Here is a 26,414-nt window from a genome sequence, read left to right on the forward strand (position 1 = left end):
CCACTAATCGTTTGTCACGCCCACTGACGATTAGCCACGCCCCCGCTCCTCATGGCCACGCCTCCGGGGTGGGAGGGGGCGGCTCCGAACGGCCCGCATGGAGCGGGTGCTGTATGGGGATGTGCAGGGAGCGGTGCTGTACGGGATCGGGGCCGTACGGGGCTGATTCCATACGGGACTGGGGCTGTGTCGGGCCGGTTCTGTACGGGGCTGATTCTATACGGGACTGGGGCTGTGTCGGGCCGGTTCTGTACGGGGCTGATTCTATACGGGGCTGGGGCTGTTCGGGGACTGGTGCTATGTGGGACTAGCACTATATGGGGCTGGTCCTGCATGGGGACCAGTCCCAGCCTGAACTCTGCCCGGCCCGTGGCAGGGGCCATGAGCCCCCCCAACCCCAAAATCAACCACCGGGTACCCCCAGGGCAGGACCCCCCCACGAGGACCCCCCAGCTCAACCCCCCCCAATCCAGCCCTCTCGGCTGCAGATGGGGACACAGAATGGGGACACAGGGCAGGGACACACGGCTTCTCCAGTTTAATGGCTCGGAGGGGGCGATGGGAGCGGGCCCGATCCTGCCCCCCACTCCCCCGTCCGCAGGATCCGCAGCAGCATGGCGTGCACCCCCTCGTCCATGAAGCCCTGTGGGGAGCAGAGCTTGGCCATGGGGGTGACCACAAGTTGTCCCCCACCCCATGTCAGCCCAAAAGGAGGGGGACAGGGGGCCCCACCTGGGCAGCGTGGAGCAGGTGTGTCCTATAGACGGCTACAATGTCCCGGTGGTTCTTCTCCTGGACCTGAGGAGGAGAAGAAGATGGGGATGGGTGACAAAGGTGACAGCGGGTGACACGAGGTGACAGCGGGTGACACGAGGTGACAGCGGGTGCCGGCGCCCACCTCCAGCTGGAGCTGCAGCCGGGCGTTCTGCCCGCGGAGCCCCAGCACCTCGGCCGACAGCTTCTCCGTCTCCATCAGCAGCTTCTTCATCTGGGGGGGGACACAAGGTCAGGGTGCGGGGGGGCCCGGCCACCCCCGTCACACCCTGGGCTTGTCCCTTTGGTCCCATCTGCTCCCAGCCCCCGGGAGATGGGCTGGAGTGGGAGAAGGCCTTGGTTGTCCCCAGAGGTCCCTGGGCAGCCCTGCGCCCCCCAGATGTGGGTCCCCCGGGGTGTGGGGATGGGGAAATGTTGGGGTGGGTGACAGGGGGACAGTGATGGGACAGTGGCGGGAAGGGGACAGCGATGGAGACAGCAATGCGAAGGGGACGGAAATGGGAAGGTGCTGGTGATGGGGACAGCGATGGGAAGGGGATGGTGATGAGAAGGTGATGGGGACAATGACAAGAAGGGGGCCCCGTCCCGTCCCTCACCGTCGTGTCCTTGTCGCGGCAGGCGCTGGCCAGCTGGCCCGCCCTGGCCCGCAGGGTGCCCAGGGTCCGCTCCAGCCCCGACACCTTCTCCTGCAGCTCCCGCTCCCGCGTGGCCACCACCGCTGTCACCTCCTCCCGTGTCACCTCCACCGCTGTCACCTCCTCCTGCGCCCGCGTCACTGCCACTGCTGTCACCTTCTCCTGCGTCCGTGCCACCTCCACCGCCCGCCACTGCTCGGCATTGTCCCTGGGGCGCTCCTGGCCGCGCAGGGCGGTGACGGTGACGCTGAGCCGCTCCAGCAGCTGCCGCGCGTGGGGACCCGGTGCCAGCCCCAGCTCCTCAACCAGTTCGCCCAGTGCAGCCTCCAGCTCAGCCAGTAGCCCAGCCCCGGTGTCCCCACAGGTGCCATTGCCACCACCACGGGTGCCACCATCACCCCTACGGGTGCCATCACCACTGCCATGGGTGCCAACACCACAGGTGCCATCACCACCATCACGGGTGTCATCCCCTTGGGTGCCACCACCCTGGGTGCCATCACCCCCGCCATGGCCGCCGTCCCCATCCCCATGGCCGCCGTCCCCCTCCATCTCGGCGATGAGCTGCAAGGCCTCCTGCTGGGACCTCACCAGCCCGTCCAGCTTGCGGTGCAGCTCCCGCAGGACCCCGGCGTCACCGCCCGCCTCCCGCACCCGCCGTCCCACCCCGTCCCTCAGCGCCACCAGCTCCCGCGCCAGCGCCGCCATCCCGGGCCCCTCCCGAGCCGCCCCGGCGCGGCGGCCCCGCTCCCGCAGCCCCCGCAGCTCCTCCTGCAGCCGCTCGCGCTCGCGGCCCAGCCGCACCAGCTCCCCCAGCAGCACCCCATTGCTCTCCCTCAGCTCCTGCAGCTCCTTCTCCACGTTCACACCCTCCGTGTTGGGCACCGGGCTCTGGGATGGCCCCATGTTGGTCACCGGGCTCTGGGATGGCCCCATGTTGGTCACCAGGCTCTGGGATGGGCCCATGTTGGTCACCAGGCTCTGGGATGGCCCCATGTTGGTCACCAGGCTCTGGGATGGCCCCATGTTGGTCACCGGGCTCTGGGATGGCCCCATGTTGGTCACCGGGCTCTGGGAAGGCTCCGTGTTGGTCACCGGGCTCTGGGATGGCCCCGTGTTGGTCACCAGGCTCTGGGAAGGCTCCGTGTTGGTCACTGGGCTCTGGGATGGCCCCGTGTTGGTCACTGGGCTCTGGGATGGCCCCGTGTTGGTCACTGGGCTCTGGAATGGCCCCGTGTTGGTCACCGGGCTCTGGGATGGGTCCGTGTTGGTCCCTGGGCTCTGGGAAGGCTCCACACCGGTCACCGGGCACCGGGCCGGCTCCATCCCGGCCCGCGCCCCCTCCCGCCGCAGCGCCTCCAGGAGGGCGCGGGAGCCGCGGATTGCCTGGGCGTGGGTGTCGTCGGCGCGGCCCAGCGCCCGCTCCAGCGCCGCCGCCAGCTTCTCCCAGGCCGCCAGGCTCCTGCGGACGGCGGCGGCCGGCACCACCTCGTAGTGCAGCTTGCCCCGCAGCGCCGCCTCCACCTCGCGCCGCAGCGCCCCGCAGCGCGCCATGGCCGCCGCCCGCGCCGCCCGCAGCTCCGCGCACGCATCCCCCAGCCAGGCCAGGAACGGGGCCAGCGCCGCCGCGCCGTCGCCCCCACCCAGCCACGCGGCGGCTCGGGGACCCGCAGCCTCCTCCTCCTCGGCCACCATCCTCTTCCTCAGCTCCTCCAGGAGGGCCAGGCAGGCGCCATCCCCATCCCCATCCCCATCCCCATCCCCATCCCCATCCCCGGGGGCCCCGCGGCCGGGCAGGAGCGGCGCCAGCTCCCGCACGCGCTGCCGGATGGCGCCGGCCGCCCTCGCCAGCCGCCGGCACTCCCTGCTCTTCCTCGCCAGCCGCTCCCGCAGCCGCCGCACCCGCTGCTCCTCATCCTCATCCTCCTCCTCCTCGCTGTCCGGCGTCTCCTCGCCCTCCGTGGGGCCGCTCTCCGCTGGGAGGACAAGAAACGAGCCGCTTTCTCCCCTGTTTTTCCACTTTTTTCCCCTAAAATAAGGGAAGTGGCGGCGGGGGCCTCACCTGAGCCCCCGTCGCGGTGACCAGGGTCCGTGTCCCCCGCGGGCGCCCCGTGGCGCAGCAGCAGCTCGGCCGAGTCGCGGCTGCCGTGCTCGCGGGCCAGCGCCAGCGCCGTCCTGCGGGACGGGCCACGCGGGGTCCCGTGGGGACGAGGGACGGCGCCGGAGCTGCCTTTGCGTGGGGCATCTCCAGGGTCCCCGCCGAGCCGGCACCCAGGGCACGGGGGTGCAGCGCAGAGAAACCCCCTCCCCGCCACCCCCAACGTCCCCCTGTCCCCGCGGGCACCCACTTGTTGTCCCTGTCGCCCAGGCGGGGGTCGGCCCCCCTCTGCAGCAGCTGCGCGCAGATGGCAGCGTGGTTCCCCCGCGCCGCCAGCATCAGGGGCGTCTGTCCCTGCTGGGGGGGCACACGGGGCATGGTCACCCCCCTCTCCCCGTCACCCGCGCCCCCCCCGTCACCCCACTCACGGCGTCGGTGACGTCCAGAAGGGCCTCGTGGTCACAGAGCAGGAGGACGCTGGAGGCGCAGCCCGAGGAGGCTGCGGGGCGAGGGGGTCAGAGGGGCACCCCAAAAGGGGCTTTGTTCCCCTCCCCAGCCCAGCCCAGCTTGGGGGTCCCCGCCACTCACCAGCCCAGTGCAGGGGGGTCCGGTTCTGCGCGTCCACGTGGTCCTCGTTGGCACCGTACTGGGGGGACAGCGGCAGGGACTGTCCCCGAGACCGAACAGGACCTGGGGTCCTGCCATACCCCTCCCCATCCTCAACCCTGTCCCCTTCCATGTCCCTGTCCCCATCCTCATCCCTGTCCCCTGTCCCCATCCTCATCCCTGTCCCGTGTCCCCATCCTCATCCCTGTCCCTTCCATGTCCCTGTCCCCATCCTCATCCCTGTCCTCATCCCCATGCTCATCCCTGTCCCCTGTCCCCATCCTCATCCCTGTCCCCTTCTGTGTCCCTGCCCCCATCCCCATCCTCATCCCTGTCCCCATCTGCATCCCTGTCCTGCTCTCTGTCCCCATCCCTGTCCCCATCTTTGTCCCCATCCCCATCCTCATCCCTGTCCCCTATCCCCATCCTCATCCGTGTCCCTGTCCCCATCTGCATCCCTGTCCCGCTCTCTGTCCCCATCCCCGTCCCTGTCCCCATCCCTGTCCCTGTCCCCTACCTGCAGCAGGACCTTGACACACTGGGGCTGGCAGGCGATGGTGGCCAGGTGCAGCGCGGTGCTGCCTGCAAGAGACCCGCAGGCTGGGGACGTTGGGGACAGCGGGGACACAGCCAGTGGGGAATGCCCCCAGGGGACGGCTCGCCTTAGGGACACGGCCCCCTGGCTGGGCAGGAGGGGGCGCTGCCCGGCGCCTGGGGGTGCTCGCGCAGCAGGGCCACGGGACAGGACGCTGTGTCTGCGTCCCCCCCGCAGCGGGCGGTGTCCCCAGCGTGTCCCCAGCTCACCGTCATCGTTCCTCTCGTTGACGGGGGCCCCGTGCGCCAGCAGCAGCGTCAGGCACTCGGTCAGGCCCCTGGACGCAGCCAGGTGGAACCTGGACGGCAAGAGGCGGCTGTGACCGGCGTCACCGCCCGGCCCCCCCGCGTGTCCCCGCGCCCCGGGTGACGTACGCGGACTGTCCCGCGGCGTTGAGCTTGGCGGGCCGGGCGGCCTTGCGGGCGGCGAGGGCGGCCACCCTGCCCACGTCCCCCCGCTCCACCGCCTCCAGCAGCTTCTGGTCCTGCTTGGTCCAGCTCTCAACCTGGGGGTGACGAGTGACACCCCCGTCCCAGCCCACCAGCTGGCAAGGGGAGACCGGGGCGCGGCTTCTCCGGGACTGGCGCCTCTTTAGGGACACGGCCCCCCCATGGCCGTGCCTCCGCTTCCCACACACCGCGTGCTCCCGGGGGACGGGGCGCTGGGGACCCCGAGCCCCGGCACAGCCCGGCCCTGGGCGAGGCCACGAGCGAGTCCCTGCCTGCGCCGGCCCGGCTGGTTTGGCGAGCTGTGCCGCGCCGGCTGCGCCGCGCTGCGGGGGGGCGCCGGAGCCGGGACCAGCTCTGGGGTGGGTGGCCGCGAACTAGGGGTCAGGGCTGGGACAGGGATTTGGGCTGGGACCGGGATCTGGGCTGGGACTGGGATCTGGGCTGGGACCGGGATCTGGGCTGGGATTGGGGTCGGGATTGCAGCTGGCGCCAGAGCTGGGATTGCAGCCGGCACTGGGGCTGGGATTTAGGCTGGAGCGGGGATTTAGGTTGGGATTTGGGCTGGGATAGGATGGCAGCTGGCGCTGAGCCCCACGGCCACTGCAGCCCAGGACCGGCGGGCACGGGGGGGCTGCAGCGTCCCCTCACCCCAAACACACCCACAGCCCCCCGGGCACCGCGGCAGCGCCCGTGGGTGCGCACCGGACCGGGTGCCGCCCCATCCGGGCCAGGGGGCCGGGGGACACGCACTCACCGCCACCTGCGAGCTGGAGCAGGAGAACATCCGCCTCATGGTGGCCGGGGTCACCGGGACCCCTTGCCGGGACGGGTGCCGGAGCGCCGGGCGTGCGGGTGCGGCGCCGGGAGCGCGAACTCCGCCCGTCACCGCGTCCTCCCCCCGCCACCTGCGTCCTCCGCCCGGCACCGCGTCCCCTCCCGCGCCGGGGGCAGCGCCGCGCCCGGGCTCGTCCCAGCCCGGCACCTCCCCGGGACCTCCCGCGTGCCGGGGACCGGGCCCCCCCGCTGCGCCACGGGCACCCCACTCATCACATGGGTGGGACCCCCACTCATCACACGGGTGGGACCCCCACTCATCACACGGGTGGGACCCCAAAACTCATCACATGGGTGGGACCCCCACTCATCACATGGGTGGGACCCCAAAACTCATCACATGGGTGGGACCCCCACTCATCACATGGGTGGGACCCCAAACTCATCACATGGGTGGGACCCCAAAACTCATCACATGGGTGGGACCCCCACTCATCACATGGGTGGGACCCCAAAACTCATCACATGGGTGGGACCCCAAAACTCATCACATGGGTGGGACCCCCACTCATCACATGGATTGGAACCCAAATTCATCACACAGGTGGGACCCCCAAACTCACCACACGGCTGAGCCCCCCCGCCCATCCCCCACGTGCACAGTTTGAGTCCAAAACGGCCGTTTTAATTCTTTTCCTTGTTTCGTCCTTTTTACAGCCGCCCCCCGCGAACGCCTGTCCCCGCCCCCCGGGCAGCCCCCCCAGCGATGGGGGGCGGGACGGGCTTTGGTTGGCCCGGGTTCACCCCGGGGGGCGCAGAGCAGGGCACCCCAGACCGCAAAATAAATAAATAAACCCGGCGGTGGGTGGGGGGGGGTGGGGTGGGGTGGGGTGGGGGGGGCACATGGGTCCCCAATCTCCGTGTCCCCGCCCCACGTCACCAGCAAGGAGGGGGTGACCCCCCCGAGTCCCATACGGCTCCCAGGGGAATGGCAGCTCCCCAAAACCCCCGCGGGGGGGCGGGGCCGGGTTGGTCCCTAACTGTCCCCATCGCCGTCCCGCAGCTCCTGGCCGCTCTCCACCTCCTCGGGGATGTCCTGCATGCGCGGGAAATCTGCGGGAAGCGCGGCGTCACCCCACGGGTGTCACCCCCACGGCGTCACCCCACGGGTGTCACCCCCACGGCGTCACCCCCACGGGTGTCACCCCCACGGCATCACCCCACGGGTGTCACCCCCACGGGGTCACCCCCATGGTGTCACCCCTGGGAAAGGGGGACCCGGGGCCCCTCCCGTCCCACCTCGGGGGCTGGCGGGGGGCGAGCGGCCGCTGCCCATGTCCTCGTCCTCCAGCAGCGTGTCCAGCGCGTCCTCGGCCCCGCGCAGCGCCTCGGGGCCCCCCCCGCCCCGGTAATCCAGCTCCAGCTCCGGCCGGGGGGCGGCCAAGGCGGGGGGCGGGTAGGACAGGCTGCCGGGGGGGGCGCCGTGGCCCAGCTGCGGGAGAACAGAGGGGGGTCAGGGGCGAGCCCCCCATCCCCAAACCGAGGGCGCTGAGGGCGGACACCCCCGTGACACAGGAACGTGCCTCCCCGGACACCCCCGTGACACACGAAGGTGCCTCCCCGGACACCCCCGTGACACAGGAACGTGCCTCCCCCGGACACCCCCGTGACACAGGAACGTGCCTCCCCGGACACCCCCGTGACACAGGAACGTGCCTCCCCGGACACCCCCGTGACACAGGAACGTGCCTCCCCCAGACACCCCCGTGACACAGGAACGTGCCTCCCCGGACACCCCCGTGACACAGGAACGTGCCTCCCCGGACACCCCCGTGACACAGGAACGTGCCTCCCCGGACACCCCCGTGACACAGGAACGTGCCTCCCCGGACACCCCCGTGACACACAAAGGTGCCTCCCCGCCTGTCCCCAAACCCGGGGGCTGAGCCTGGAAACTCGTGCTGTGCATGAGCACCATCATCTCCCTCCCGACACCCCAAAACTCACATCACACAGGAGCAGCATCTCCTTCCTCCTGGCACCCCCTCCGGGCACCCCAAACCCGACCAGGGTGGGCTGAGGTCCGACACCACGACACATGCACGCCTTCCCCCCAGCCCCCCGCCCCGCGCGCTGAGCCCCCAGAGCCCGCGCCCCCCGTCCCGCGCCGCTCACCTGCGGGGGGGTGAAGCTGAGGTACAGCGCGTCCCCGGCGGGCAGGCTGCGGCGCCGCGGCTCCGTGCCCCCGCGCCTCCGTCCCGGCGCGTCCTGGCGCGGCCCCCGCGCCTCCTCCAGCTCCCGCTCCAGCCGCCCGCGCTCGCGCTCGCTGTCCCGCAGCCGCGCCTCCAGCGCCGCCGCCTCCTGCGCCCGCTCCTGGCACAGCTGCCGGCAGCGGCACAGCTCCTCCTGCACCAGCGCGTGCTGCCGCTGCAGCAGCGCCAGCTCCGTGGCGCCGGTGACGGGGACACCGCCGGGCTTCTCGCCCCCTCGCGCCGGCGGCTCGGTCGGGGTCACAGGGTGGGAGCCACGCCGGGACGGTTTCTCGGCCGCTTCTTGCAGGTGCAGCTCCAGCAGCGTGTCCTGCCGGGTCACCACGGCCTGCGGGGACGTGCCCGCGGGGGTCACACCTGGTCCCCGCACCCAAAGTCCCCCCATCCCTGTCCGTGAAGGTGCGCGGGTGACACCTGGTCCCCTGTCCCCACCATCCCCACCCCTGTCTGTGCAGGCAAGGGGAACGTCACCTTGTCCCCTTCCCCATCACCTTGTCCCCTTCCCTGTCACCCCCGGCCCCATAGTCCCCCCACCCCTGTCCATGCAGGCAAGGGGGATGTCACCTTGTCCCCCATCCCAGTCCCTGCAGGCCGGGGGATGATGTCACCTTCTCCCCCATCCCTGTCCCCACTGTCCCCCCCATCCCAGTCCCTGCAGGCCGGGGGATGATGTCACCTTGTCCCCCATCCCTGTCCCCACTGTCCCCCCACATCCCTGTCCCTGCAGGCCGGGGGATGTCACCTTGTCCCCCATCCCTGTCCCCCTGTCCCCCCCATCCCTGTCCCTGCAGACTGGGGGATGTCACCTCGTCCCCCATCCCTGTCCCCCTGTCCCCCCCATCCCAGTCCCTGCAGGCTGGGGGATGTCACCTCGCCCCCCATCCCTGTCCCCCTGTCCCCACTGACCTGCAGCCCGTGCAGGAGGCTGTAGAGGTTCAGCAGCCGCTGGTTGATCTCCTGGGGGAGCAGAGGGGACAGGGCGGTGAGCCCCCCCCCATTAAACCCCAGTGGGGAAACCGAGGCAACGCTGGTGCTCCCCCCGCCCCCCTTACCTCCTGGGATCCCCTCTGCAGGAGCTGGTTCCCATTCCCATCCTATGGGGAGAGAGCAGTGACACCGCGGCGTCCCCGGCACAGGGTGGGGTGTCCCCCATGCCCCCCACCCCGCTGTGCCCCCCACCGCGCTCACCCTCTGCCCGGTGTCCGAATCCGCCCTGCAGAACTCCAAGGAGCCGTTGAAGCTGCCGGCGTCACCGTCTGCGGGGACAGACGGGGGTGTCAGAGCCCCCACCGCGGTGGGACCCCAGACCCCGCTCCCCGTGTCCCCCTCACTGCTGGCGCCGGGGCTGGGGCAGCTCTCGCCCTCCGTGACGTTGTCGTGGTCGCGGTCGCGTCCGGCGCAGGTGAGCGTTTCCCGCAGGCTCTCCACTGCGGGGGACGAGGGGTGAGCCCCGAGCCCCAGCTCCCCTGTTCTGAGCCCCAGTTCCCCCATCCCGTGCCCCATTCCCCCATCTGTGCCCCATTCCCCCATCCCATGCCCCAGTTCCCCTGTCCTGAGCCCCAGTTCCCCCATCCCGTGCCCCATTCCCCCATCCCAGTTCCCTGTCCCGAGCCCCATTCCCCCGTCCCGAGCCCCGGTTCCCTGTCCCAAGCCCCATTCCCCCGTGCTGAGCCCCGGTTCCCCATCCCGCACCCCGGTTCCCCGTCCCGAGCCCCATTCCCCCGTCCCAAGCCCCGGTTCCCCGTCCCGTGCCCCATTCCCATGTCCCGTGCCCCATTCCCCCGTCCCGAGCCCCGGTTCCCTGTCCCGAGCCCCGGTTCCCCATCCCGAGCCCCGGTTCCCCGTCCCGCGCCCCGGCTCCCCGGCCGTACCCTCCCGGATGGCGTCGTGCAGCAGCCTCTCCCCTTGCGAAGCCTCGGGCGAGTCGCAGCGGAACAGGGGCCGGGGGGGCCCCAGGGGCTCCTCGCAGCCGCTGGCCAGCGCCAGCACGTCGGCAAAGAGCCCGACCTTCTCCTCCAGCAGCGCCGAGATCTGCCGGTCCTGCTGCTGGATGCGGTCTGCGGGGAAACGGGCGCGGGGGACGAGAGGGGAAAAGGAGGGATGAACGGGGATGGGGGGACAAACAGGGATGGGGGGACAGATACGGAAAAGTGGGGACAAATGGGGATGGGGGGGACAAACGCGGATGGGGGGACAAGAAGGGAAAAGGAGGGATGAACGGGGATGGGAAGGACAAAGAGGGATGGGGGGACAAAGAGGAATGGGGGAACAAATGGGGATGGGGAGACAAATGGGGATGGGGAGACAAATGGGGATGGGGGGACAAAGAGGGATGGGGGGACAAAGAGGGATGGGGGGACAAAGAGGGATGGGGGGACAAAGAGGGATGGGGGGACAGATACGGAAAAGCGGGGACAAACAGGGATGAGGGGGACAAAGGGGAATGAAGGATGAGTTGCAGCTCAAGCAGGGAGGGGGAACACAGGGGCAGGGAGGGGGGACACAGGGCCAGGGACCCCCCACCTTTCAGCTTGCGTATGGACGCTTCGGTCTCCGTCTCGATCAGGGGAAAGTCCTGGCGGCTGGGACAGCTGGGGGGACGGGACGGGGTCAGAGCTGGGACCCCCCGCCCCATCACCCACAACCCCCATCACCCCGCATCCCCCATCACCCGCATCCCCCATCCCACCCACCACCCCATCCCACCCGCATCCCCCATCACCTGCATCCTAACCCGCATCCCCCATCCCTCCATGCCCCCACGGCCCAGCAGACCCAGCTCCCCGCTCCCCATCGCCCGCCCCACGGCCGCGGGGCCCCCGGAATCCAGGGGTCACTCACAGGCTGACCGTCTGCTGGATCAGGCGCATCCAGGCGTTGCGGTCGTCGCGCGAGGCCGCGTGCACCTCGTACATCTCGGGCGGCGCCGCGCTCAGCAGGAACATCCCCTTCTCCTGGTTGGCGATGTCCCGCACCAGCAGGTTTTGCAGCGAGATCACGGGGGGCTTGTCCTGGGGGGGCACGGGGTGCGAATGGATGGGGGACCAGGGACCATATCCCGGTGCCACCGCGGTGCCGGCACAGCCCTGGCGGTGCCATCCCGGTGCCATCCCGGTGCCATCCCGGTGCCGGCACAGCCCTGGTGGTGCCATCCCGGTGCCACCGCGGTGCCGGCACAGCCCTGGCGGTGCCGGTTGCACGGGGGGCGGCCGGGGGCCGCTCGCCGCTCTCACCAGCGTGGGGAACGTGAACTTCTGGTCCTTCTCTTGCAGGAAGACGAGCACGTCGGTCAGCAGCAGCACCAGCACGTCTGGGGTGCAGGGGGAGGTGTCGGGGGAGCCGGTGCCACGTCCCCAGGGCCACCCCCCGAGTCACCCCTGTCCCTGGCACCACAGTCCCCCAGTGTCCCCAAATGCAGGTGCCCCCGTCCCTTGGCATCTCCCATCCCTTGGCACCATGGTCCCTGGTCCCAAATCCCCAGGGGTCCCCCATCCCCTGGTACCCCAAATTCTGGGTACCCCCATTCCACACCATCCTAGTCCCCCAGCACCCCAATTCCATGGTACCCCCATCCCTTGGTGCGCTGGTCCCTGGGCACCTCCATCCCCTGGTACCCCCATTCCCTGGTACCCCCACCCCCTGCTTCCCCAAATCCCCTGGTACCCCATCCTCCAGCACCCTGGTCCCTCAGAACCCCAATCCCCTGGTACCCCCATTCCACCTCATCCTGGTCCCCCAGCATCCCCATCCCCTCGTAACCCTGCCCCCTGATACCCCAGTTCCCTGGTACCCCCATTCTACATCATCCTGGTCCCCCAAATCCCCTGGTACCCCATCCTCCAGCACCCTGGTCCCTCAGCACCCCAATGCCCTGGTACCCCATCCCACACCACCCTGCTCCCCATATGCCCTGGCACCCCCATCCCTTGGTGCGCTGGTCCCTGGGCACCTCCAATTCCCTGGTACCCCCATTCCACACCATTCTGCTCCCCCAAATGCCCTGGTACCCCCACCCCTTGGTGCGCTGGTCCCTGGGCACCTCCATCGCCTGGTCCCCCAATTCCCTGGTACCCCCATTCCACCCCATCCTGGTCCCCAACATCCCCATCCCCTGGTCCCCCAAATCCCCTGGTACCCCATCCCACACCACCCTGCTCCCTCAAATGCCCTGGCACCCCCACCCCTTGGTGCGCTGGTCCCTGGGCACCTCCAGTTCCCTGGTACCCCCATCCCACACCACCCTGCTCCCCCAGCCCCCCTGCACCTTTGAAGCGCCCGGCTGCGGTTTTCCAGAGCAGGCAGCCGCTGTGCACCAGCCGGCGCCGCAGCAGCTCGTCCTTGCCGAAGACGCCGAGGCGGCTCTCGCCGGGCAGCGGCACGCGCGCCCGCCCGTCCAGGCGCCGGTGCACGTCCCCCAGCCGCGCGCTCAGCTCGCAGGCGTGCACCTCGGCGTTCACCGCCGAGATCAGCTCCTTCACCAGCGCCAGCGCCCGCGACAGGTCCGCCGCCTCGGCCTCGTTGTCTGCGGGGACACGCGCGGTCAGGGCTGCGAGCCCCCCCGCCAAACACGGGCGTCCCCCCAAGCGCCGGCTCCGGCACCTTTGGAGTTCTTGAGGATGCGCTCGATGAGCACCGGGTACTTGGTGATCCTCTGCGTCACCAGCAGGATGCACTCGGGGACGCCGTGACGCCGCAGCAGCGGGGACCGCGACATCCTCTGCCGGCCGGGAGGAAGAGGAGGGAGGGGATGAGGGCAGAGCAGCCGCCACCCCCCCCCGGCGCTCACAACCACGTTAAGAAACATCAGGGAAACGAAGCATTGGGGAAACTGAGGCGTGGAGTCGGCAGAAGCATCCCCGAGCTTGGGGGCTGCAGGGAGACCCCAAAACCCGCCCCAGGGCCCCCCGGCGCCGTCGGGGCCGGGTCCTCACCCGGATGAACTGCTGGAAGCGCTTGTCCCGCGCCAGCAGCTCCTTGTACTCCTTCAGGGCCCGCGTGTGCCGGCTGCAGAACTCCGAGTACGCTTTCCTCAGCTGCTCCGCGCTGGCGCCCGAAAACTGGGGACCGAGGGGACATCAGCGAGGCCGCACCCCCCGCCAGCTCCGGTGGCCGTGCCACCCCCACCTGGTTCACCACGATGTCCCCAGGCAGCCCATATCCCCCCGAGCCAGCTCTGGTGTCCCCCTCCCCTCCCCACCTGGTCCACCACGATGTCCCCAAGCAGCCCATATCCCCCAGGTTACCTCTGGTGTCCCCACCCCACCCTCAGCTGGTTGACCAGGATGTCCCCGAGCTCCCTGTACTCCCCCCAGCCAGCTCCAGTGTCCCCACCCCATCTCTACCTCATTGACCAGGATGTTCCCAAGCACCTTGTACCCCCATCCCATCCCCACTTGGTTGACCGGGATGTCCCCAAGCACCTTGTACCCCCATCCCATCCCATCCCATCCCATCCCATCCCATCCCATCCCATCCCATCCCATCCCATCCCATCCCATCCCATCCCATCCCATCCCCACCTGGCTGACCAGGATGTCCCCCAGCAGCCCATATCCCCCAAGCCAGCTCTGGTGACCCCATCGCGTCCCCACCTGGCTGACCAGGATGTCCCCCAGCAGCCCATATCCCCCAAGCCAGCTCTGGTGACCCCATCGCGTCCCCACCTGGCTGACCAGGATGTCCCCACGCAGCCCATATCCCCCAAGCCAGCTCTGGTGACCCCATCCCATCCCCACCTGGCTGACCAGGATGTCCCCACGCAGCCCATATCCCCCAAGCCAGCTCTGGTGACCCCATCGCGTCCCCACCTGGCTGACCAGGATGTCCCCCAGCCTGTCGATGACAAAGTTCTTGTTGCTGTCGCAGGCCAGCGAGTGGCGGCGCCGCTCGAGCAGCTGGGCCAGGAAGCGCTGGTGGACCTGGCGCAGCTCGTCCAGGCCGGGGAAGATGCCGTGCACGGTGCCGGGGTCCAGCGCCAGCTCCTCCAGCATGGCCCTGCGGAACAGGCTGCCCATGATCTTCAGCGTGCGCACGTGGTGCAGCTCGGTCTGGATCAGCTCTGCGGAGGGACCGGGGACAGCCGGCGATGTCACCGCCGCCCGCGGACGGACACGGGCCCTGCGGCCCCAGCCGTGTCCCCTGCCCTGTCCCTGTGTCCCTGCCCTGTCCCTGTGTCCCCCATCCCGCCAGCCCCAGCCCTGTGGCTCTGAACTGTCCTTGTGTCCCGTCCTGGTTCTGCAACCCCAACTCTGCATCTCTGATCTGTCCCTGTGTCCCCTACCCTGTCCCTGTGTCCCCATCTCTTCACCCCTGTTCCTCTGACCTGTCCCTGGGTCCCTTACCCTGTCCCTGTGTCCCCATCTCTTCACCCCTGTTCCTCTGACCTGTCCCTATGTCCCCTACCCTGTCCCTGTGTCCCCATCTCTTCACCCCTGTTCCTCTGACCTGTCCCTGTGTCCCCCATCCTGTCCCCATGTCCCCCAGCCCTGCACCTCCATCCCTGTGGCTCTGATGTGTCCTTGTGTCCCCTACTCTGTCCATGTGTCCCCATCTCTTCATCCCTGCTCCTCTGACCTGTCCCTGTGTCCTCCATCCTGTCCCCATGTCCCCCAGCCCTGCACCCCCATCCCTGTGGCTCTGACGTGTCCTTGTGTCCCCTGTCCCGGCCCCACGACCCCATCTCTGCATCTCTGACCTGTCCCTGTGTCCCTACCCTGTCCCTATGCCCCTTACCCTGTGTCCCCACCTCTTCACCCCTGTCCCTACATTTCTACCCCCTCCCTGCGTCCCCCACCCCGTCCCTACCTCCCCATTGCCCCCAGCACCCCGTTCCCCGGTGTCCCCGTCCCCCGGTGTCCCCTCACCGTAGATGACGTCCTGGCGCTTCATCACGTCCATCTTGTGCTGCTGCAGGAAGCTGTTGTCCACGGCCAAGCTCCACGAATCCGCCTCGAAGTCCTTCCCGTCCGTCTCCAGGTCGCTCAGCAGCTGGTTGAGGACGACGTCGGGGCCTGGGGGGCGGGAGGCGGCGCTGGGGGCTGTCCCTGCGCCCCGCGCCCCCCGTGCGTCCCCGTGTCCCCGTCCCCACCTTCGTCGATGAGCGACTCCACGGACAGCGTGCGGTTGCGCATGTTGAGCGAATCGGTGGATTGGGACAGGATCCGCCGGATCCCCAGGGGAGACTCGTCATTGAACGTCCTGCGAGGGGCCGGGACGCGCTGGTGACGCCGCGGGGACACCCCTGCCCCCCCAGTCCTGCTGCACCCCCGTTTACCCTGCGATGTTGGTGGTGGAGACGCTTTTGGAGAGGGACAGGGAGGGCCGGCTGCGGCGCGGGCCCAGCAGCGTCTGCCGGAAGCTCTCCGAGGGGTAAATGGCCGAGTTGGGACGTTCCCGGATGGCATCTGGGTGGGGACAGAGAGGGGACAACGCCGTGACCCCCCCGCCGCCCACGGGACAGCAGCATCCCCAGAGCATCCCGGGGGACGCGTCCCCAGCCCTCCCGGGGTGTCCCCACAGCCCCCGGGGACACCGCGGTGACCGGCAGCATGGGGGGGACACCGCTGTCCCCACCCCCGCACGGCGCCCCCACTCACTTTTATTGCGCAGCGAGACCGACTGCAGCGCCGAGCTGTTCTTGAGCAGCGCCGCCTTCTGCTGCTGCGGGGGGAGCGGGGGCGTCACCGGCACCGCTGGCGTCACCGGCACCGCCGGCGTCACCGGCACCGCACGCGGCCCCAGCCCCCCCGGCTGAGACCCCCGCCCGTGCCACCCGTGGCGCCGGGACTCACCTTCTGCTTCACCTTGGTGCAGTTGGGCAGCGTGTCCTTGCAGCGGTTGTGGATGGTGACGTTGCACGCTGGGGGGACACGGGGAGAGGTGACGGCACGGCCACCCCCCGGTGACACCACGAGGGTCCCCCCACCACCCCCGTCCCAGGGGAGCGACGGGAGCAGGTGACAGTGACACCGGGAGCCGCAGCTGCTGGGGAGCAGCTGAGCCAGCGCGGTGACACCGAGACCCCCAGCCCGGGGGACACGGCGCCCCACGCCAGCCCGGTGCCACCACCCAGACCCCCATACCCTGGTGGACATGACGTCCTACGCCAGCCCAGTGCCACCACCAAGACCTGGTGCCACCACCAAGACCCCCCAGCCCAGGGGACACGACGCCCCAGGCCACCCCGGTGCCACCACCAGCAACCCGGGGGCCATCACGCTGCCGCGCCAGCCCGGTGCCACCAGCTCCATCTGTCACCATGGCATCCCCCGCAGCAGCGCAGCCGGCGGTGCCACCAACCGCGCCGCGACGTGCCAGAGCACCCCGAACGTTCCCCTCCCCACACGTCCCCCCCGAATCCGTGTCCCCAAACTGCGCCCAGGCAGCCGCTCGCCCCCGGGTCACGGAGCTCGCGTCTCACTGGGGCAGCTCAGCGCCTCCTTGGCCGTGATGCTCTTGTTGCAGGCGAAGCACATGGTGGTGCCGGACACGGTGATGGTGCTGAAGAGGTGGCCGTTGGTGTACCGGGCGTCCTTGTCCTTCCCCTCCTTCACCGTCATTGTCACCTTCTCCTTCCCCTCCTTCATCTTCTCCTTGCTCTGCCCGGGGAGATGCGCCGGGCGGGGGTTACGGTTCGCCAGGCGCCCCCCGGCACCCAAAGCGGCGCCCCCCCCCTGCCTGGGGACGCGGTTCATGGCCGCGGGGAGCTGGGGGTGCCCGGGGGGGGCTCCTGGCAGCCCGGCGCGGAGGAGAAGCCGCGATGGCTGCGCTCGCCCGGGCTCCCCATCACCCGTCACCGTGACAACGGGAGAGACCCGTCCCGCGCCCCCCCGCCCCGCAGCCACCAGCCCCAATGGGGACGCGATGCGGGGGCCGCGGGGGGTGACGATGCCGGGGGGTGGTGACGATGCTCCCCGCACCCCCCAGGCTGGGGGCACCGCCGGCGCGCAGCCCTCCCACCTCTTCTTTTAATAACACTGGCTATTTTTGCCTTTTTTCCCCAAAAACGGGGGTTCAGAGGAAGCAGCCCCCCCCCCCCCCCCGGGCACAGCGCTTTGGGGCTCTCTGTGCTTTCCCCTCCCAAAAAGGGGGGGGCCAAGCCGGCGCTGTCCCGCTCCTGCCCGCACCCCCACCGCCACAGAGCCGCCTTTGTCCCCGGCCCCCCCGCCGTGTCACAGCCTGGCACCGGGACACCCCCAACCACCCCCAAAACGACGGGTCCCCAATCCCCAGCGATGCCCACGGGGGTCCCAGTTTCCACCCCCCCGCGACAGGAGAGGCCGGGGCGGGGGGACGCGGGGGGGTCGGGGCTCACCCGCTCTGCTCCGGGGGGTCCGTCCGGCTCCCCCGGGGAGGGGGCGCAGGAGCAGCAGCACATCCCGGCCCCCCAGAGCATCCCGGCCCCCCAGAGCATCCCGGCCCCCGGAGCACCCCCCGCAGCCCCCCCGCCGGGCCGGCCCCAGCCTCTGCCGGTTGTCCCCGATTGTCCCCGCAGCCTCTGCCGGTTGTGTCCCCCGATTGTCCCCGCAGCCTCCGCCAATTGTCCCCGATTGTCCCCGCAGCATCTGCCGATTGTCCCACCGCCCTTGTTCCCCTTGTTTGCTTCCCTTGTTTTCCCTTCCCATTTGTTTTGCCCTTTCTTTTCCTCCCCAGCTGGTTTTTAACTATTTTTTTGCCCTGTTTTTTTCCTTTTTCTGCCCTTTTTCTTTCTTTGCTTTCCTTATTTTTCCTTTGTTTTCTCTTACCTTTTCTTTTTCTTCTTATTTCCTTTCCTTTTCCCAACCTTTCCTTTTGCTGCTTTCTGTTTCGTTTGGGGTTCTCTTTTTGCCTTTCTCACCTTTCTTTTGCCTTCCTTCCCTTCCCCTCCTCTCCTCCTTTCTTCCCTTCCCTTCCCTTCCTCCACTTTTCCTTCCTCCTCCTCTTTCCTCCACTTTCCCCGTTTTCTTTCTCTCCACGTTATTCCGTTTTCCCCTCGTTTCGCCGTTTCCCGCCCCCCCCGCGGCCCCGGCCGCAGGAAACCGAACCCGCCAGACAAAGGCGGGAGGCGGCGACTCCCCTTCCTGCCCCCCGCCGGGACTCGCTCCCGGTACCGGCTCCCGGACCCCCCGGTCCCCTTTGCGGGGGCACACGCGGCCCCGTCCCATCTGCAGAACACAGGGCTGGGGGGGCTGTCACCACCTCTCCCCCCCGAACCCACCGGCGCACACCGCAATAACCCCCCCAGCATCACCACCGAACCCCGACCTCACCCCCCACAAAAGCCGCTACGGAGCCAAATCCCCGACACGGGGGTTCCGGGGGGGTCCCCCCACATCCGCCCCCCGGCGCGGGCGGGTGCAGAAAGTTTCTGCGCTTTAAATAGAACCGGGGTTTTGGTGGTTTGGCCTTTTTCCGGCGGGCGGGTTCTTGGTGGCACCGACACCGCCCCCGCCCCGAATTTCACCCCCCCGCCCCCAAACTCCGGCCACACTCAGGGGGAGCTTTGGGGGGTGACAACCGCCCCCGTGTGTCCCCCCCAAACCTGCGGCATCACCGCGGGTGCAAAGAGCCGGGGGGGGGGCCGGCCCCCCAAAAAAGCCACGGGCCGAGCTGGGTGACGGACGCGACCCCCCCGCAATGTCCCCCGGTGACACGTCGGTCCCTCCTGTTGGGGACAGTGTCCCCCCCACACCCCGCGCGGAACAAAGCGGCGCGTGGCAACAAAAGATGCCGGGGCCCAGGGGGTGCCCAACAGCCCCCCCCCCCCCCCAATAGGGGGTGCTCCCCAGTGCACAAAAGTCCTGGTTCGGCCTCAAATTTGCCCCCTCTAAGGAGCGGTTTGGGGGGTGCAGCGTGGGAGCGCTGAGGATCCCCCGGCCGCTGTTTTGGGGGGGTGGGTCATCAAAATAAGGCCCTGGCCATGGGGTCGCCACGGGGGTGTCCCACACATCCCATCTGCCACCAGCACACCCCAGCCCGGGGGGGCCTCATGGCTGCGCCCCCCATTGGCAGGGGGCCCCCCATTCCTAAAGCCGGGCCGGGTGGTGGTGGGGACAGCGGCTGCGGGGGGACACGGCGACACGGCCCCCCCGGGCCAGCACAGCCCTGGGTGGGGCGGAACGGGCTTTAACGAAACTTTCTTTAAACAAAAACCGCCATTTCCCCCCCGGCCGGCGCAGGAACCAACAACCGCTTCCCCCCCGCCAGCACCTCCGGCAGCGCCCCCCGAGCAGGGCTGGGCCCCCCAAATACGGTCGGACCCCCAGACTCAGTGCGCACAAGGCCGGTCCCTGTGAGCCGGGGGAGTCCCCGTGCTCCCCCAGACCCCCTCCCCGGCCGGGGTGACTGAGCCGGGGGGCGGCGCTGCGCCCGCAGCAGCCGGAGCACAAAGCCAAGCGGCGGCACCAGCTGGCCCCCCGCCCCCCCCCACCGTTTCGCCACGCCGGCGATTGCCACATGCTCCGGGCACCACGATGTCGCCTGACCCCCCCCGACCCCCTCCTCCCCGCCAAGTCACGGGTGACAACGGGGAAACGCGCTCCGTGCCTCAGTTTCCCCAAGCGCTCGGGGCTTTGTCTGTGGCGGGTTGTGGCGGACCAAAGCGCGCCGGGGGGGCCCCACTTCGCTCCCCCCCCGCGGCAGGAGGAGCCGCCGCTTCCTCCCCGGGGGGGTTTCCAGGCCGGCAAAGGGGCCGGAGCTGCGGCGGAAACCGGGGGGGGGGTGTTGGGGCCGAGGAGAAGTTACGGGCGGGCCGGGCGGGGGTCGGGGGTCCCTGCCCGGGGGGCGCAGGCAGCGCCGCAGGCAGGGGGGGGTGTTTGTCTGCCCAGGAGACACAATGGGGAGCGGTTTGCGGGGGACTCCTCCCTGCGTCCCCCCCTTTTCGCTAAGGGACCCCCAAAGTGCATAACCTATAGAAGCCCCCCATCCCCGCACCCTGCCCGCCAGCCGGGTGGGGAAAGGCGGAACCCCCCAAATTGCGGGGTGTTGGGGGCAGCGATTTGCGCGAGTTTTCCCCCTCCAAAGGGTGAGGGGGGAGGCAGAAGCAGAGGAGGGAAACGCGCCCCCAGGGAGGGGGGGCTGTGGGGGACCCCCCACCCCGGGGAACCCCCCGCCCCGCGGGGGCGCTGCCCCCGGACCCACCTTGGCTCGCTCGCTCCGGGCCCGGGCCAGCGACTCGATGCGGGACATAATCCGCGGAGCCTCCGCTCCCGCTCCCGCTCCCGCTCCCGCCCGGCCCTGCCCGGCCCGGCCCCGCCCCCGGGGCGGGACAAACGCCTCGTGCTGCCCGGGGCCTTTGTTCGCACCGGGCAGGATCGGGCCCGCGCCCGGCACCGGCAGCGTGGGAACGGGGCGCTCCGGAGCGGCTCCGGAGCCGGGAGCGACGCTGGGAATGGTCCCGCCCCCCAGCACCGATCCGGATCCGGGCGGGCTCTCCCGCATCGCCGCCCTCGCTCTCCTGCCTCAGTTTCCCCCTCGCCCTGCCCGGGCTCCTTGGGGACCTCGACCCAACACTGGAGCCCCAAAATAAGCAGAAAATCCCGTGGGATTTCCACCCCCCATCACTATGGGACCCCCCAAGACCCCCAAATACCCCGAAGCGCAATTTTAAGGTGACGCATGAACCCCGTCCCCACGTTCTGGGCCCGGCGTGACCTTTTTCCTCCATTCCGGGGTTTTTAGCTCCCAAACAGAGCAAATTGGTGCCAGATCCTCCGCCAGCGCCGGGAAGTCGGGCTGAAGGTTGCATTTTGGGAAAAAGCAGCTCTTTTCCCTTCAGCGCGGTGCTCGGGGCGCAGCCCCGCGGCCGGAGCTCCGTGACCCGGCCCGGTGAACATTAACCCGCCGGCTGGGAGAAAGCGGCGCTTATCGGTGACGCCGAGATAACGCTCCCGGGGCTGCCAGGAGAAACCGGAGCCCAGCGGGGGATTTTGGGGACCCGTGTCCCCACGCGTCACCCGGGCAAACCCGCCCGCCCCCCAAACGGCTCCTTAGGCAAACAAAACGTCCCTTTTGTCCGCATTTCCGAGCCTGGTGGCACTTGACGCTTGACAAGGGGCGGAGGACAACACAGCGTGGGCCACCGGGAGCGAAGCCGGTGGCTCTCGGCTTAATGAATAACCACAGAAAGGCGCCGGTGCTGCCCGGAGCTGCCGCGCTGCCTCGGTTTCCCTGCAGCAACAGCCCAGGCCGAGCGGCCGCGGTGCCAAACCCGGCCCTGCGAGCCGCGCCAAGGGGAGACGTCGGGAGCCGAGCGCAGCTGTCGGGAGAAGTCGGGAAAACGCACCAAATGGCCCCAAAGCAGGCGGAGCCGCACTCGGGCGGCAGCTGCGGCCGTTACCCCGGCCCAGGCTCCCCCCGCTGCCAAGGCCGGGTTTAAACTAAACCACAGCCCCGAAAGCAGAACCAAACCCTCGCGAGGCCACCCGAGTGCCGGGGGACAGGGTGATGCTGCCCCGCTCACCCCGAGCGCCGGGGGACACGGTGATGCTGCCCCGCTCACCCCAAGGGACACGGTGATGCTGCCCCGCTCACCCCGAGCACCGGGGGACACCGGGGGACACGGTGACGCTGCCCCGCTCACCCTGAGCCTCCACCCCGGTTTCTCGCTTCCTCCCCGGGTACAAATCCCGGAGCCGGGGTTCGCTTCTGCTGCCCCCCATCCCGAACCCCAAAACTGCCCCAAAACCAACAGAAGGAAGCCCCGAAGGGGAGGCCGTGGCTGGGGAGGAGGCCGCGGTGGTGCCCACGGGGGGTCCGGTGCCCCCCACGTGGCGGGGCCAGATCCGGGCACGGGAAGTCCCGCGAGCATCACGTGGGAGCGGAGGGTGACGGGGGGAGCGGCGGCGCGGCCATAAAAAGTCACACAGGGAGGAGATGGGGGGGTCTGGTCACAGAGGGGACCCCCATAGTCCTGGGGGGGAAGCCACGCAGTCCCCCCGGCACAAGGACAGAGTCAGCCCAGCATCGGCCCCTTGCCAAAAGCACCGACGGGGATACGGGCGTCACGGCGGGGATGATTTTTGGGGTCCCCCTCAACACGTCCCCCAGCAAGGACAGGAGCCCCCCGGTGATACGGGGAGCACAGGCGAGACCCACAGCAGCAGCAACACCCCGGGACCCCACGGGACCCCCACAGGACCCCCGGGGCTGAGCGGCCCCCGTGACTCACCCGGGGCGCGGGGTGGCCGGACATGGTGGGGTCCCCAAGACCCGTGGTGCGTCCCCAAACCGGGGCTGCGCTGAGTCCCCAAACCGGGACCGCCCCGAGTCCCCAAACCGGGACCGCCCCGAGTCCCCGGCGGCCGCGCTCTCGGCCCCGCCGCTGGGATGATCGTTGTTATTTCTTCCTGAAATAGCTGGCACGTCCCTCCCCCCCGCAGCCGCTTCCCGGCCAGCGCCCACGCCCCAGAGCCCCCCCGGCCCAGCGTGTCCCCCAAAGTGACACCGGGTGCTCGCTGCTGCCTGCACAGCTCTCAGGTCCCCTCTCCTGGGGTCCCCTCTGTTGGGGTGGCCCCACCAACGTCCCCCATTGCGCTCCAGTGTCCCCATCCTGCCGCAGGCTGGGACCCCCGAATCCCCGAGCCCCCCCAGCCGCAGGGTCTGTCCCCGCCATGGGGACGGTGCCACCATCCCTGTGCCACGTGCTCGGCCGGGACCGACCCCCCGTTCTCCATCCCTCGGCCGCGGGGGGGCGGATCCGGACCACCACCAGCACCCCCCCCTTTTCCAGGCCCCTTCTTCCTCCCCGGGGATTTTACAGCACAAACTTTGCTGAGCGGAGCCTTAGCGCCAGCCCGGCCTGAGCGGCGCGGTCCTCCCGCTAAACAATAATAGGAATAATAATAATCATAATAATAATAATGATAATAAATCCTGAATTTAAGCCCGTTTGCAGCCCCGGTCGGCATGGGGCGGGCGCAGACGGAGTCGCCCCAGCTGGGCCCGGGGGGGTTCGGCCCCACACTGATGTCAACATCTGGCCGCTAATCCGGGCAGCGGGAGGAGGGGGGTGAGACCAGGGCCGGGGGAGGGAGCGGGATTAACGGCTGCGCTCGGTGCCAAATCACAGCCCCGGGGGGGCGGGTGGGGTTCGCCCCCCCGAAGTGAGTGGCAGGGGACACAAAGCCACCGGCCGCCCCGCGTCCCCGAGATGCCGATGTGGCAGTGCCTCAGTGTCCCCGGAGCTCCTCCGGCCGCACGGGGGGGTGGTGGCCGGGGAGCGTCGCTGTGGCCCCCGCGCCCCCCGGGATCGGCCGCCGGTCCCTCCGAGCGGGCGCCGCCGGGTGGGGAAACCGAGCCCGGGGGGGTCGGGCCAGAGGAAAACGTCCCGAGCGGAGGGGCCGCTCCGGGGGGGGCGGACGGGGGGGGGCTGGGGGGGTGAGCTCAGCGCACAAACAGCGCCCGCGGCCAGGAAAAGCCTCATTTCCTCCGCCGCGGGGGGGCCGAGCGCGGGACCCGGCGGGACCGCCCCCCGCCCCGAGCGGGGTCCCCCGTGCCCCCCCGCCCCGAGTGGGGTCCCCCCGTGCCCCCCCGGGCGCACCGCGATGGGGACAACGCGGGGCCAGGGACAAAGGGGGGAGGCAGCACCGCAAACCCGCGCGGGGCCGCGCTGGGTCCGTCCCCGACCCCCCCGCCCCAGCACATTCGGGTGTTTTCCCCCCAATCCCGAACTCTGACGAGGCGGCAGCGGAGGGGAAACTGAGGCACGGAACTCAGCGCGGCCAGTGACCCCCCGAGAGCCGCGTTCCGGGGTGCGACCCCCCATGCCCCCCCGCCTCCCCATCTCCCTCATCCTCCTCTCACCTTCGTCTTCCCCGTCATCCTGCGGATGAAGCTGAGGGTCCGGCCCAGGGGGGTCTCGTCCCGGCCGCCCCCCGCCAGCTGCCCGAGGCTCCCGAAGCTGCGGAGACGGAGGAGCCGGGAGGGACAATCCGGGTCTGTCCCCAACGTCCCCGGGAACGGGGAGGAGCGAGTCCCGCCCCCCGCCCCCCGGGACCGCCACAGCAGCCCGTTCTGCCCCCCGGCCCCCCCGCTGGTGGCCGCGTCCCCTCCCCGGTGACATCCCAGCCGTGTCACCCGCCCTGCAATTCGGGGGGTCCTGGTTTGTGTGGGGGCAGCTCGGAGGTTTTGGGGCGCTACGGGCAGGGACCCCCCCACTTTCCTGGGTGGTGGCACTCAGGACGGGCGGGGACAAGCCCCCTTTGGTGGGGGACAAGCCACCCTGGGTGGGGAACAAGCCCTGTTCCTTGGGCTGGGGACATGGAGGGGACATTTGGGGGCCCCACGGGTGACACAGCCCCGTCCTTTGTGGCTTGGGGGGCCACCCTGGCCCCCTCTTGTGTCCCCGTGCGTCCCTGCGGCGCTCGCCACGATGCCCTAATGAAGACGGGAATGGGCTGTGACAGGCGCTGGGGACAAAGGGGACCCGGCTCCACCAGCACAATGTCCCGCCAGGAGGGGGGGAACAGTGTCCCCCGCGTCCCCTTCCAGCCCCGCAGGCCCCGTCCTGTCCCCTCCCTGCAGCCACCAACAAGACAAAGTCCATTTGGGGCCAAAATCGTCATTCCCACGTCTCCCCTGGGGGCTCTGGTCCCCCGGTCACACCCCGGCACGGGGGGACAATGTCCCCGTGTCCCCCCCACCGCCACTCACCCGTGGAACAGGCTCTGCTGGGAGGCAAACGGGGGAATGTCTAAAGGGTGGAAAAGGAAGGAATAACAATTAAATTAATAATTAAAATTAAACTAAATTAAATTAAAAGGCCCCCCCTTAAAGGGCCGAGGCGCAGCCGGCTCTGCCGCAGGGCCAGATAATTAATGGTGGCGGTGGCGCCATCGATTTTGGGTCGTTATGAGGGAGGTTTGGGCAGCGATGGGGCTGCGGCACTGGGGGGGACACGGGGAGGACACAGGGGTGACACAGGGGGACATGGGGGGCCACAGGCACTCACCGTCCCAGTCGGGGAAGGTGTCGATGACGCCGAGGGACGCGGATTTGGAGAGGGCGCAGGCGCTGGGCCGGTACCGGGCGTCCTCCTGCTGCGGTGATGGGGTTGGCACCGGGGTTGGCACCGGGGCCACCACCTCCTGTCCCTGTCACCCTTTGGCAGGGCCGGGGGGGCACAGGGCAGCTGCCGGTCCCCGGGGTGGGGGCACAGGGCTCATACTGGTGCCACACGGTCCCCAGGACGCTGACCTGGGCTCGTACCAGTGCTGGATTGTCCCCATGATGGTGGCCCTGGGTTCACACCGGTGCCACATGGTCCCCAAGATGGTGACCTGGGCTTGTCCCGGTGTCCCTAAACCCCCCGGGTGGCAGGAGGAGGAAGATGAGGAAGAGGAGGGGGCTCCTACCTGCGCATCGGCCTCGTCCTCCTCAGAGAGCAGGGACCCCAGGTCGTCGTTGCTGTGGAGCAGGGGGGCTCGCCGGGGGTCCCGCCAGGGCCCCCCCAGCCGCTCCGCGCTGGAGCCCATGTCATCGGGGCTCACGCTGCCGTGGGGACACGGGGATCCTTAGCTGGGGCGGGGGGACACTGGGACCCCATCCCCATGGGGGACCCTTAGCTGGGGTGGGACCCCCAAACTGGGACCCCCATCCCCACAGGGAACCTTTAGCTGGGGTTGGGGGGACCCTAAACCAGGACCCCATCCCTATGGGAGGCCCCCAGCTGGGGTGGGGGGGACACTGGGACCCACATCCCCATGGGGTGAGATTTTGGGGCACAGCACAAGGGATGCTCGTCCTGGGCTGCACCTGGGGACACTGCCCGGGGGACCCCGACCCCCAGGGACGCTGCAGGACCTGTCGCCCCTACCTGAGGCGGTGGCAGCCGGGGCCCCCCCGCAGCGCCGTGCCCGGCTCCCAGCTGTGCCGGCGGAACGGGTCCCGGGAGCAGCCCAGGGTTCGCAGGGCGCGGGGGCGGCGCAGCGGCACCCCCCGAAAACGCTCTTCGTCCCCCTCCTCCTCCTCCTCGGCCGGGGCGCTGGGGACCGTGACGGGTGCCGGGGGATCCCCCTCGAGGGCCCCTTCGCAGGGCCCCAGGAACGCGTCGGGCCCCTCCATGCTGGACACCGGGGGGCACGAACCGAGCCGGGGGTCTCAGCCGAGCGCTCCGGAGTCTGAAACGGCCCGTAAAGCCGTGACGGCCACGCAGAGCGGGCCCCCCCCACCTCGTGTCCCCTCACACACCTCGTGTCCCCACACACACCTCGTGTCCCCACACACACCTCGTGTCCC

At 69.8% G+C, this 26,414-nt stretch overlaps 2 protein-coding genes across 7 annotated transcripts; both read right to left on the minus strand.

The window, feature by feature from the left end:
- Positions 1 to 514: 514 nt before the first annotated feature.
- On the minus strand, positions 515 to 6,579 carry ANKRD35 (ankyrin repeat domain 35). The gene is made up of 13 exons (XM_071800326.1): positions 6,555 to 6,579; positions 5,912 to 6,180; positions 5,083 to 5,531; positions 4,918 to 5,006; positions 4,631 to 4,695; positions 4,096 to 4,174; positions 3,936 to 4,006; positions 3,758 to 3,864; positions 3,472 to 3,584; positions 1,371 to 3,385; positions 899 to 988; positions 733 to 798; positions 515 to 643 (listed from the first exon to the last, which is right to left on the minus strand). The coding sequence occupies exons 1-13, from the start codon at positions 6,577 to 6,579 to the stop codon at positions 539 to 541; spliced, it is 3,543 nt and encodes a 1,180-aa protein (XP_071656427.1). The 3' UTR covers positions 515 to 538.
- A 34-nt stretch (positions 6,580 to 6,613) lies between these two features.
- Positions 6,614 to 26,274, minus strand: ARHGEF2 (Rho/Rac guanine nucleotide exchange factor 2). 6 transcript variants are annotated; one of them, XM_065857826.2, is made up of 26 exons: positions 25,993 to 26,274; positions 25,532 to 25,667; positions 25,129 to 25,216; positions 24,831 to 24,870; positions 23,982 to 24,078; positions 16,621 to 16,798; positions 15,992 to 16,059; positions 15,797 to 15,857; positions 15,475 to 15,604; positions 15,289 to 15,398; positions 15,065 to 15,211; positions 14,009 to 14,259; positions 13,133 to 13,258; positions 12,801 to 12,918; positions 12,466 to 12,723; positions 11,435 to 11,511; positions 11,043 to 11,212; positions 10,725 to 10,792; positions 10,073 to 10,258; positions 9,533 to 9,628; positions 9,390 to 9,457; positions 9,254 to 9,295; positions 9,108 to 9,158; positions 8,107 to 8,529; positions 7,231 to 7,423; positions 6,614 to 7,044 (listed from the first exon to the last, which is right to left on the minus strand). In XM_065857826.2, exons 1-26 carry the CDS (start codon positions 26,238 to 26,240, stop codon positions 6,968 to 6,970), a joined length of 3,507 nt encoding a protein of 1,168 aa, XP_065713898.1. In that variant the 5' UTR covers positions 26,241 to 26,274; the 3' UTR covers positions 6,614 to 6,967. The 6 variants fall into 6 exon arrangements, with proteins under 6 accessions (XP_065713898.1, XP_065713897.1, XP_065713896.1 ...); XM_065857825.2 differs by having other exon boundaries at positions 9,536 to 9,628; positions 15,797 to 15,860; XM_065857824.2 differs by having other exon boundaries at positions 15,797 to 15,860; positions 25,993 to 26,273.
- Positions 26,275 to 26,414: the final 140 nt, after the last annotated feature.

The sequence above is a fragment of the Patagioenas fasciata genome, chromosome 30 (assembly GCF_037038585.1).
Source record: "Patagioenas fasciata isolate bPatFas1 chromosome 30, bPatFas1.hap1, whole genome shotgun sequence".
NCBI lineage: Eukaryota > Metazoa > Chordata > Aves > Columbiformes > Columbidae > Patagioenas > Patagioenas fasciata.